Raw genomic sequence first — 12534 nt, 5'->3', positions numbered from 1 at the left:
TTTGGATTCTCCAAATGTTGTCACAAAGATGTTGAAAAAGAAAATTAACTAGACTAAACAAACTATAAGTTAGTAAAAAATGTTGAAAGTCTAGACTCTATCCTATATTTCCTTCACTTTTCATCTTTTTCTATCACCTCTCTGTACGTATAATAAATAAATAAATAAAAAACTTAAAGAATTAAGTTGGATTTTCAGTAGAACTAAAAATAACCAACTCAAATGTGGAAAATAATTTACTTAAATAAAAATTGATTTTTTGGCATTTGAGCGCTAGAGAAAAAATTAAACTAATTCTTATTTGATATGTTATGATTAATATATATATATATATATAAATATATATATATATATTTTTTTTCTTTTTTCTTTTTTGAGGAACATGTTATGATTAATATTTATATTAAGATTTGTGTCCTATGACCAAATTTTGTTACTCAATTTGCATTGTCTTGTTACTAATCCCTAGAAAGAGTTTGGATTTGAATACCTATCCCCATCGTGTAAGAGCATCCACGACAGATGTGATATAAAAAAAATGTCATTTTAGCACACCAAAAGCCTACTTTATTATTTTATCACATCATTTTACAACATCTCATTTATCAGATGTTTTATCATTCAATTTTATACATTAAAATAATATTTACTACACATTAAAATAATATATTATTTCCTCCCTCGTTATCATCAACAACAGCAACAACATCAACGGCACAACCACCAGCCACTAATATCCATTGCCGCAACAACACCTCTACTGCAAACCAATCACCACAATTACTCACCAATATGGCAATATCAAATCAACCCAAATTGCAGCCAAAAAAAAAAAAAAAAAACCACAGATTGAAACCAAACCCATTCCATTCGATTTGATCTGATCCGATTCGAACCCTAACTCCACGAGCCCGACTTGAATAAAAATCGGGTTTCACCGTCGTCGACAAGCATGATCGTGACAAACACTCCAGCGGCGGACCTCGCCCTCATGAACCTCGCTTACTACTCGCATGCCTTCATGGCTTCACCGTCCCTGGCACCAAGCTCTACCTCACCTCCATCGCCGATTCCTTTGTTCTTTCTCTGACAGCATGAAGATCCGTTTGGTTTGTGATGATTCCATTTCTGGGTTTTGTTTTGAGCTGGGAATTGAAGTTTGATTTGAGGTGCAAAGAGAGAAGAAAGAAGATTTTTGGGTTTGATTTGAGGTGTAAAGAGAGAAAGATGTTTGAGGTTGAGGGAGGAGCTGGGAATCTGATCTAAAGAGGAAAGAACACTGGTTGGGAGAGAGATAGATTGTGAGGAGAGAGAAAAAATCAATTAAAGAAGTGAGAGGAGAGAGAAAAGTCGAATAAATAAAAAATAAACGCAAATACCATATTCGTCCATACCGTGGCAAAATTGCAACGTTACTGTTCAATGTTGCAAAAGTTTGACACATTTAACACATCTGATAAAACTCTGTTTTGGTGTTTGGTGTGCCAAATGTGCCATATTATAGCATTTAGCACAAATACCACATATGTAGTGGATGCTCTAAAGCTTCGTTTTTGGTGTTTGGTGTGCCAAATGTGTCATATTATAGCATTTAGCACAGATGCTGTGGATACTTTAAGAAAAAATATATGGGTCCCCATTTTATAGCCATGGAAGTCATGGGATTGGAGTTTTTTTTTTTTTTTGGTTATACTCCTAAAGGAGAGTGAAAGCCTAAAACCAACAATAGGAAAATCCAATTATATTTGGAAAAATTGGGCAATCTCTGCATTTGAATTATTTTCTTAATCCAGCATTGCTATTCTCATTGACTAATTAACTGTCAGTAGGAATATCAAAATGCCAAAGCTTTCTTTGCATGGAAAACTTTGAGTGGAAGGAAAATGAGGCCGAAAGTATCAAACATGATCCGATAAGGTCGCTATCATATGCATTTCTAGACTTATATCCTCAGCTCCAACGGTCAACCATATGCCAATCTTTTAGTTATTCAATTATGATATATATAATTATGTATATACTTACATATGAAAGGATCAAATTCGACACCATTGTGGAGCACGTAAAGATGATATACTATGAACTTAAGAGAATCATTACATCTTCTCATATGACATATATATCATACGACCCAGAATTCCACGTCTTTGATATACGAAAATAATCATGTCTTTTTTCACCTTAATTTAAATTTCTATATTTGAACTTCTAATTCTTAAGATGTAAAGCACAATCTTCTCAAATTGAAAATAATAATAATGTAATGCACAAAGTTGTGCATCGATCATGTTACTTTTCCTTAATCATCAAATTATTGATCGAATAATGTTTGTAAAGAAATTAAGCACCAAGTCAATGCCCGTGTTATGTCACGCACCTTGATTACTTGCATTATGGGACTAATAATTGAGGCAATATTATGCAATTTGCAAAGTCAATGCCCATCTCTAAACGTTATAGCTGGTATATATATGTGTATGGATCCCCATGCAAGAAATGGTGGATTTCTAACACGTGGCTCCTGCCTATTGGTTAGAAAGGGCTTAATTCAAAGTAATGTTTCCTTTGCTTCAAGTTCCCACTAATACCAGACACTTGCAAGTGAAAGTCGGTGCATTAAATCATAATTTATACAGAACAAATGGAAATTCAAAAGAAAAAAAAAAAATTGATAAGTACATGAAAGTGAGCGAGAGAGGAAGGTGTGTGTATATATAGGGGAAGACCTTCATTTGCATTTCATATTCATACTGCGAATTATACCATACACGTACAGCAACTAAAAGAGCTTAGCAGGGATTTTATACAGTTTACTACTAGCACTTCCAACAAGCAAAATGACTGTAAGTAAACCTCTTTCTTTGTGTGTGTGTGTTTTTTGGAAAGTTCTCTTTGTTTAATTAGTGTGTTCGATCAATTTAAAATTAAGTGCAAATTAAAGTTTTTGTCTAATGCCCTTCAGACTTCAGTATGTATATTTATGTTCTCAGATAATCCATCCATTAGTTTCGTATATCTTTTTCTTTTTAGATGGTGTTTTCTATGAATCAATTAATGACAACATTGTTTTGGTAAATAGTTTTTAAAAATCTTTCGATTGTCAATTTAGTAAATATTTTCTAAATCTAGCAAGATAATAGAAAAAGAATGGCATGACATTGAGATTTGAGTGTCACTATTAGTCAGAAATAATACTAGTGAAAAAGAAGGGGAAAAATATGGAAATTTACATTATTTAACATTCTCCCTACATTTATAATAGTATAAGACGAAAATATTTACTATAAAAATTAAGAGTTCAGTTAATGGAAGCTCTTAGACATTTGTTATAAATTATTTTAAGAAATTTTTTATATCACTTTCACAAAAAATATAAAAAGTTGTAAGAAAAAAAATCAATTTTAAATATAAAAGTTAATAGATACCTTAAATCAATTTTTATTTTCTCATAAAAAGTTCTAAAAATATTTTTAAAACCTATGCATTTAAGGTATCTATTAACTTTTCCAAAAAAATAATCAGTTTACAATGACTTTATAATGCCTCCAAAAAAAAATCATAATTCGCTTTGTTATGTTTCTTGCATTTAGACTACTGTAACTTCTAATTTAGAATATGAGCCACCAACTCAAACAGAAAGTATGAGAGTATGTAAAACAACTTGAAACCAAGACAATGTTGACAACTTGATATTGATTCATGATTCATCACGCAATGAGATTAATTAGTTAGTTCAACATTTTATTTTTCTTTTTCGTTTTTCTTCAGATCATAGAGATGCGAGTGCACATGGACTGCGCTGGATGTGAAGGCAAGGTCAAAAATACACTTCAAAAACTAAAAGGTATATAATTAAATAAGACCACTAAATCAAAATGACCATATATATACTTCATGTACTTGCAACTCTTCCTATCTTTTTGACCGAAACATCTTGGGTTTTGTATGTGCGCAGGTGTGGATGACATTGAGATAGACATGGCTACACAAAAAGTGACTGTTACTGGATGGGCAGACCAAAAGAAGGTTCTTAAGGCAGTCAGGAAGACCGGACGGAGGGCCGAGCTGTGGCAACTGCCATACAATCCAGAGCACCAGGATTACACTTATCATTACTATAATCAACATAATTGCAATGGTCCACTCACTTATTATGCCCCTCTGCCTGCATCTTCCTACAACTACTACAAGCATGGATACAATGACCAGGCTCCTAGTTACCATCAAAATCCTTCACATTCCACGATTTTTGGGTATCAGACCGGTGCTACGTTTAGTGATGAGAACCCTAATGGTTGTTCTATTATGTGATGATCCATCAGGCCTTGGTGTAATGACAAATGTCTTTCACTAAAAGCAATGTCGCTGGTTTAAGTTCGGGAATCAATTTCTTCATTTAAAATTAGGGCTAAGACTGCCTTTCATGATATCTCTTAAACTCTGCAAAAGTGGGAGTTTTGTGCACTGAGTACAACTTATTTTTTTAAGTGTACTTTTTTTCTTCTTTTGTGATTTTTTCTTTCAATTTCTTCTTCTAAGTTATAATCTCATGCAAAAGCATGGATTTCCAACTACATATGACTGAAATACTATATTATACAACGTGAAAAATACACAATTTGCAATTGCAATTAATTATGGTTTTCAAACAATGGGCTCTTAGTCCTACATCTTCTTTTCATGGATCATAAGTATTGAGCTTTGGATTCCACCCTTTTGGATGCCATGCTTGTATCATTGTTCTATCACAGTGTTCCACTATCTTTTTCAAGTTTATTAACAAGGTTCCTTGTAGAAAATCATTTTAGTTCTCGTTTGTTTTTAGATGGCAAAAAGCACCTTTTACTTCAAAGTTCAAAATGCTAGGTATTTGGTGGGTATTAAAAGCTGTTTTAGCAAGAAAGTTGTTTTTTCAAAAAGTGCAAGACCCCCAAAAAGTCAAATGACCTTCGGCCAGCTTTTGCAAAAAAGTCACTTCAACCTTCAAGAGTTGTTGGTTGAATTACCAAATTGTCTATCTGTTTTATTAAAAACCCAACTTTACCCTTTGAAACCCCTTTAAAACATCTCGAGCAGAATCTCCAAATTTTTGTACTATTTGGAGAATGAATAGTGACTTTTACCTTTTAACTACCCACTTTTTTAAATACACTTCCAACAGATTCTCTATCCAATTCTCTATCTCATTTAAATATTATTTCTTCATTCATTATTTTTTTTTTTTAACAACTACACATCTTCCAACATTTTTTTATTCAACACCTAATTATTATAATAGGAAAAAAGCATTTGAAGAATGAACAGTAGCTCATCAAGTCTGATGAGCTACTGTTCATTAGCCAAATTTTTTTTCAGATATAGAGAAGCAGTTGGAGCATGAACAGTAGAGATTTGGAGCATATACTCTCTATACTTTGGCTATGCATACTATGTTGGAGATGCTCTTAGACCATCATGCCAGAACAAATAACACCATATTCAATAAGACAAAAAAAATTATTAAAATAGTGATATTGATATTATTAAAAATAGATAACATTATTAAAGTAAGACAAATAACATACTTGGTTCAAAATTTTTAGAATAAAAAATAATTGATACTAAAAAAAAACTAACATTATTAAAATAATACCAATAATAGTAATAGTAATAACAAATAATTATGACAATAATATATTTATTATTATTATTATTATTAAGTAGCTTTTTTTTTTTTTTTGAGTAAGTATTATGAAGTAATTGATTTAAAAATGAAATAAACTCCTTTATATATACATTGTTCTTTTTGGTAATTTATCACTCAAACCACCACTTTTATAAGTGCTAGCCAAAAACTCAACTTTTTCAAAAAACACCTTTTAACAGTTTTTATTAAACACTCAACTTTTTCAAAAAGCTCAGTTTCATACCACACTTTTTGAAAACCTCACTTTTTCAAAAAGCCCAGTTTCAAAAAACTGAACCAAATTCACCCTTAATTAGTCGATTTCACATCCATTTGATGCTTCAATGCCCCCATTCGATGAGTGTAGGAAACATTTTGGGGATGGGGTCGATCTCTAGCACATATAAGATTCATCACTAAGATAAGAACAAAAATAAAAATAATGGCAATCTCATTCATTAATTGTGGAGTTTTGGGCTAATAGTTTTGTAGTTCACATAAGAGTTCAAATTTTCTGTCCCAACTTATATGCTCTGGCACTCTATATATTCAACCAAACAAATTAAGTCATGTGAATATTATTCACGTTCCAAACACACACACACACACACAAAAAATAAAAATAAAAATAAAAAATAGAAAATCATAGCACACCATCAAAATATCCAACAGTCACCGGGTTCCACCAACAAATTAAGCCACTGCTGGAGAAGATGACGAGGAGTTTAAAAAGCTAAGATTAATTTCAAGTTTTTAATCTTAGCATTTTATTGATTAAAACACTTGAAAATATTAATCTTAGCATTTTATTGATCAAAACACTTGAAACTATTATTATAGCGGGTACAATACCCAAAAAACAATTAGATACCATAAAATATTTTATTTGATATATTTGATTTTTAACTTTCAGTATTTTGTTCCATGAATTGTCATTCTTATTAATATAGACAGAATCAAGATTAAAAAATTGGGGGTAACATTACAAAAGAATTATTTAATTAAAAATTATGGGGTTTTATATATAATAAAGGATAATATTAAAGATAATAGGGTTTTTCTTAATATTATAGGGTCTTAATAATTCGTTAAAGATAATATTAAAGATAATAAATGTAATTGAAACTTAAAACATTTTAAGAAATTTCGGGGGCCATGGATCCAATGTGACTCCTGCATATATACAAGTGCTGCTGTAACAAAGGCCCAATCTTTGAATGCCAAACATACTTCAAGCGTTGCAACTTTACAATTGTAAACGCGGTTCACTAACTTGAACCGGCACTGCAGTTATTTTCTGCCACTAAAACCCCAAAGTGAAGTCCCTCCATGTCCATAGTTCAACCAAACCACTTTCCCTTTGGAACAAAATCTGCTCTATACAAATCTCTGACTTTTCAGAATAACCCCCATTTTCTCAGACAAAAGCAAATATGAAATCGAAGAAGACCAAAGCCAGTCAATCTTCGCCTGCACGTTCAGCCAACAAGTCTCATTGCAAGCATCATCGGAAAGTCCCCCGAGAATACGCATACAAAGATGATAATTATTCAGATGCTTCACTATCTGAATCAAATGAAAATGGATACGAATATGAACGACCCGCCAAAGATGATAATGATGATGCTTACATAAGTTCTGAATCCGAAACCAATGCACCCGGTGATCGATTTTCTTCACAATTGCGTGACCCGGATTCACAAAGCATTAATCTTAGTACAACAGCCTTTCCAAATTCGACATCCAACTTTCCAAAAATCTCACAGCCGCCCAGTACCCATTTGGCTTCGTACATGAACATTGCACCAATCCCAATCTTCCATGGCAATACTAATGAATGCCCAGTTAAGCATGTAAGCCGTTTCGCCAAAGTTTGTGTTGCCAACAATGTGTCCACCACTGACATGATGATGAGAATCTTCCCCGTTACACTCGAAGACGAGGCTGCCCTTTGGTACGACCTTAACATCGAGCCGTACCCATCTCTTACATGGGAAGAAATCAAGTCCTCGTTTTTGCATGCGTATCACAAAATTGAAGTAGTTGATCAGTTGCGGTCAGAGCTTATGATGATCAATCAAGGCGACGAGGAATCAGTGCGGTCCTACTTTTTGAGATTACAATGGATATTGAAGCAATGGCCGGATCATGGAATCTCTGATGGTCTACTAAAAGGTGTGTTCATTGATGGATTGAGGGAAGAGTTTCGAGGTTGGATTATTCCTCAAAAACCCGATTCCTTACATGAAGCATTAAGGCTGGCATTTGGGTTTGAGCAAGTGAAAAGCATAAGAGCAGTGAGGAAAGAGTTGAAGTGTGGGTTTTGCGATGGGATGCATGAAGAAAGGGATTGCGAAGTTAGGGAGAGAATGAGAAAGCTGTGGAGAGAGAGCAAGGAGAAAGAAGAGGCGGTTGTTTTGGCAAAGAGCACTGGGGGTGATGATGAGTTAGGGAAGGAGTTGGTGAGGTCAGTTTCGATTGGAGCGAGCAGTAGTGTGGGAAAGAATAATGAAGGGGAAGAAGCAGGGTTTATGGATGGGAAGAAGAACCAGTTTCAGTATGGGAAGTATCAGCGTTGGATGAAGAAGCTTGAGAGGAACAATAGCCTTATTTCTGCAATTCCTAACGCAGAGTAATTTTTGTTTTGTTATGCTATCTTGTTTGGGTGTGAGTGAGTGTGTGTGTGTGTGTTTTTTTTTTTTTTTTTGAAGGTTCATAAATCATTCTCAATATGTTTGCAGTAAATTAATATACCCCTTTAAAAAAAAAATTTCTAAGTTTTTCTCTTGACATCGTTTTTTTCCCTAGTATTTTGTCTTTTACATCATGCCTGAGGAAACATGAATATGATGTGAAAAAGTTGAATGTGTGAAAAAGTTCTTGTTTGGAAAACATTCTGACATTTGGGTGTACGTAGTTGAGATTCACTATTATATATCTAGCTTATGGGTTCACTTGTAAAATGAAAAGGAAAAAAAGAAGAAGTTAATCATAGCACAGGAAGATTCCAAATAATAATAATAATATAAGGCCATCTATTAACCAATAGAATGTGTTTACATTTTAATTAAGGTCCCAAAAATAATGAAGCCCCTTTATTGTCCAATAGAATGCAATTTCTATACTCTATACGTCCCACAGCGTAACAAACACATTTTTTTCTTTCTACTCAGTGCTTACTTTGTTGCTCTCCATTTTGAGCTCAATATATGTTATAAAATTAATGTGTTTTTAACATGTGCCTCATTAATTGTTAAGATAGTTAATTTCTTTTAGCTGAAACTTATAAAATTAGTATGTTTTTAACATGTGCTTCATTAATCGTTAAGATAGATCATTTATTTTAACTGAAACTTTTTAAAAATTTCAAGTGGCCACTAATTATTATGATAGTTTTGATGATATTAATAAAATATTTTCTTTATTCACATATAATTTTTTTTATTAATCTGTGTATCGCAAGGGCTTACAAATAGTACTATATATTATAACATTAGTTTTATGCCAGTGCAATGCTTAATTAAAAATTAGAGGTGAATAATCGAAATTATATATATTTTGTTATGAAAAAGTAATAGGAATTTATTTATTCAATGTCACCGTTTATAATGGGAAAGACAAAAGAAGTGGTATTGAGTATTTTTAAGCAAAACAATGGTCTCCTCGTTTTCATTACATTTTATAGGAACAATACTAACTAAAGAAATAAAACAAAAACTTTTTCATATTATTGAATATTTACTAAGATCCATGTAATTTTCAAGGGATAAATATTTTCTGACTTCGTAATACACAACCACTAACTGTTAAAGTAACTATGAAAGAGAAAATTCATGTAATCATGTAAAATATTCCTTGAGGCTTAAGGATGAAGAGTTTGTAGAAATAAAAGGGAAAAATGCCCATAAACCTAGGGCTGTAAACAAATCAAGCCGTTCATGAACAATTCGAGCTCAACTCGATAAAAAGCTCGTTCATGTTTATTTGTTTATAAATAAGTTAAGCTTGAGTCTTAGTTTTAGGCTTGTTTGATAAACAAGCCGAGCTCAAACAGAAAAAATTGTTTGTGAATAAGCTCGTGAACAATAGGGCTCAATAAAAACATGCCAAGCTTAGGCTCGTTTGTAACTTGATATATGTTTACTTTATAAACTCATTATTATGACATTACACATGTTTTAGAATGTTAATTTATAGCTTGTTTATTCATATATGTTTCAGAATGTTAATTTATTTAGATTTGTGAAGATTATAGTTGCATGGATGACAAATGTGAATGTAAAAATTGTACTCAAGCTATAGACAATGAATGATGAATGGATGGATTTAATTATGTAAAGTTGTAATTTGAACAATTTCTAATCACAAGTGGAATTAGAAGCATGATAAACTGAGTATATTATTGTTTTTTGTTTACTTGATTTTTGGTGATAGAAGCATTTGATGATGCATTTTTTTTGGATCCCAAGCTAAAAAACTTGACTTGAGCTCGAGTTTGAGCTCAAGCTTGGCTTGACTAATTAATCAAGTCAGGCCAAGCTGAGCTCAAGCTTTTTGGCATTCTCACAAGCTTAAGTTCAAATATTGTTTTTAGGCTTTTCTCAAGCTAGAGCCAAGCTTGAGCATTTGATTTTTATTGACAAACTAAGCTCAAACATGTACTACTCAACAAAACTTGGCTCATTTACAGCCCTAACTCTCTAAACTTTTAACTACTGGCTAAAACATCCCCTAAACTTTTTTATTGGCCATTTTACTCCATAAACTATACATATCTGCCAAATTAATAGCTCTATTAGCTTGGCGTTAAAAAACTAACAGAATAAAAGCCTGCAATGGTCATTTTGATGACTATTCCTTCAACACGGCACAAAGCTGCCCTCAGTACTACTCTGTTGTGTCCAAACCTGATCCAACAAGAATTTCTTTTGCATTTCCCAGGCCAGATTATGCAGAAACTATGTCCTATGACTATCCATTATTCTCGAATTACATGGCTAATACAAAATCCTCAAGGACTAAAGCCCTTTCACAGAGTGCACCAAAGCAAAGGCCACCAGACTCAATTAAGAGGCAACGTAGTCGGCATATATCAATAGAAGGAAGGAATGTCACGAGGGCTGTGCAAATGCAGCAGTCTTCTTCACATGTGGATCCAACTACACAAAACTACCAATGTCCACTGTCAATCAAGCTTGACAAATCCACAGTTTCACTCAAAGACAACTAGTGTGGATCCACCAATACAGTGCTTGGACCTAGCTTTCTCTTCTTTCCATCGGTTTCAAATTAATAAAATTGAGTTTGCTAATTTTTAAATCTATCGTGCATCTCAGATGCTTTTATTCTATTACTTTTTTAACACTAAATTAACAGAGGTATTGATTTGGGAGATATGTATAGTTTATGGAGTAAATTGGCCAATAAAAAAGTTCAAGGGATGTTTTGACTAGTAGTTGAAAGTCTAGGGAGTGTATGGACATTTTACTAAATAAAAGAGCAGAAATGATAGAAAGAGGGTAAATAGGATAAAGTGTTTTGTGTGGTGGGTAAATTGCATAAAGGGTTTTTGTGTGGTGTTGTATATATAGAGTTGTAGGTCAGTTTGGTTTAAAACTCTTCCCCAATTTAAAACTTGCCCCACTCTCCCTTAAAAGTTACCATAGCTTTTAAGTGGAGTTTGTGGTATGCATTTATTTTAGAACTCATTTCCTTCCCCCTTGTGTGTGTGTGTGTTTGTTTCTAAAAAAAAAAAAAACAATTGAATAGTAGTTGGTTAAATCTCTTTAATTTGCAGAGTAGTAGTCCGTTTAAAAATCTTTTTTTGACATAATAAATAAATTAATCAAAAATGATGTGTAAAATTGTGGGACCACCAAAACTTATTTGGCAAAATATTAGAAGATTAACTAACAGTTAGACATCTTTGGTTTAGTTTAAAATTCTCCATATTGTTAAGTAGTAGATGGTTTAAAACCCTCCATGTTACTCAGTAGTAGTCAATTTAAAAATGTCACGACCCAAATCCATAGAATATGAATTTAGATGCATGACTAACCTGCTAAACTTATATAATTCCATAAACATAATTAATCCAAAATAAATCAATACTCCAAAGAAAATAATACTCTTAAAAAAAACCTAAACTCCACAAATGGGAAATAATCTCCATAAAAACATGAATTACAAAATAAGGTGACTAAAACTCTATAAGTCTTCAATGCATATTGAAGTCGCCTACAACTTCCATGCTCTACCTTGCACCCTACAAAGCGACCCAACGGTTCTATATTTCCAACTATACTTTAATCTGAAAAAATAGTAATTGATGGGGTGAGCCACACATATAGTAAGTAATTATACAGAATACACAACGGAATAGAGTCAAGCCAGGCATGAGTATTTTGATTTTTCACAAACTCATTCAATGATATCAAAAATAATTATTCCAAAACATATAATGAATCACTTGATATAATGGTAATCACATCTTAAAATCATTAGAAAACACATACATATAATTGATCAGAGCATAGTGTCACATATACACATCATATATTCTCACATACAATCCTGTGAGCGGATACCAACATCTAACCCTTGCTGGTGAGGGATCAACACATATTCTCACATACAATCCTGTGAGCGGATTTACACATATATCTGATATATCTGATCAAATCCAAAAAAAAAAACTTATTTTGAGTCACATATCACAAAGAAAAATTTATACAAAATATAATAATTTACTTGATATTGACAATTTCTTTTCAAATACAGAGGCATATCAAAGATCACAATATCGAATATAACATAAATTAAAGGATGTTTGACCCTCTTAGGGAATGAATAAGAACTGAAGAGTTTAT

The 12534-nt window shown here is 32.6% G+C and overlaps 1 protein-coding gene across 1 annotated transcript; it reads left to right on the top strand.

The window, feature by feature from the left end:
• The first annotated feature begins 3768 nt into the window (after positions 1-3768).
• LOC115955292 (heavy metal-associated isoprenylated plant protein 28-like) lies at positions 3769-4311 on the top strand. Its single transcript, XM_031073382.1, has 2 exons — positions 3769-3844; positions 3956-4311. The coding sequence occupies exons 1-2, from the start codon at positions 3778-3780 to the stop codon at positions 4309-4311; spliced, it is 423 nt and encodes a 140-aa protein (XP_030929242.1). The 5' UTR covers positions 3769-3777.
• Positions 4312-12534: the final 8223 nt, after the last annotated feature.

The sequence above is a fragment of the Quercus lobata genome, chromosome 8 (genome assembly GCF_001633185.2).
Source record: "Quercus lobata isolate SW786 chromosome 8, ValleyOak3.0 Primary Assembly, whole genome shotgun sequence".
NCBI lineage: Eukaryota > Viridiplantae > Streptophyta > Magnoliopsida > Fagales > Fagaceae > Quercus > Quercus lobata.
Note: the sequence above shows the minus strand (reverse complement) of the source record. Positions and strands in the feature narration are given on the sequence as shown.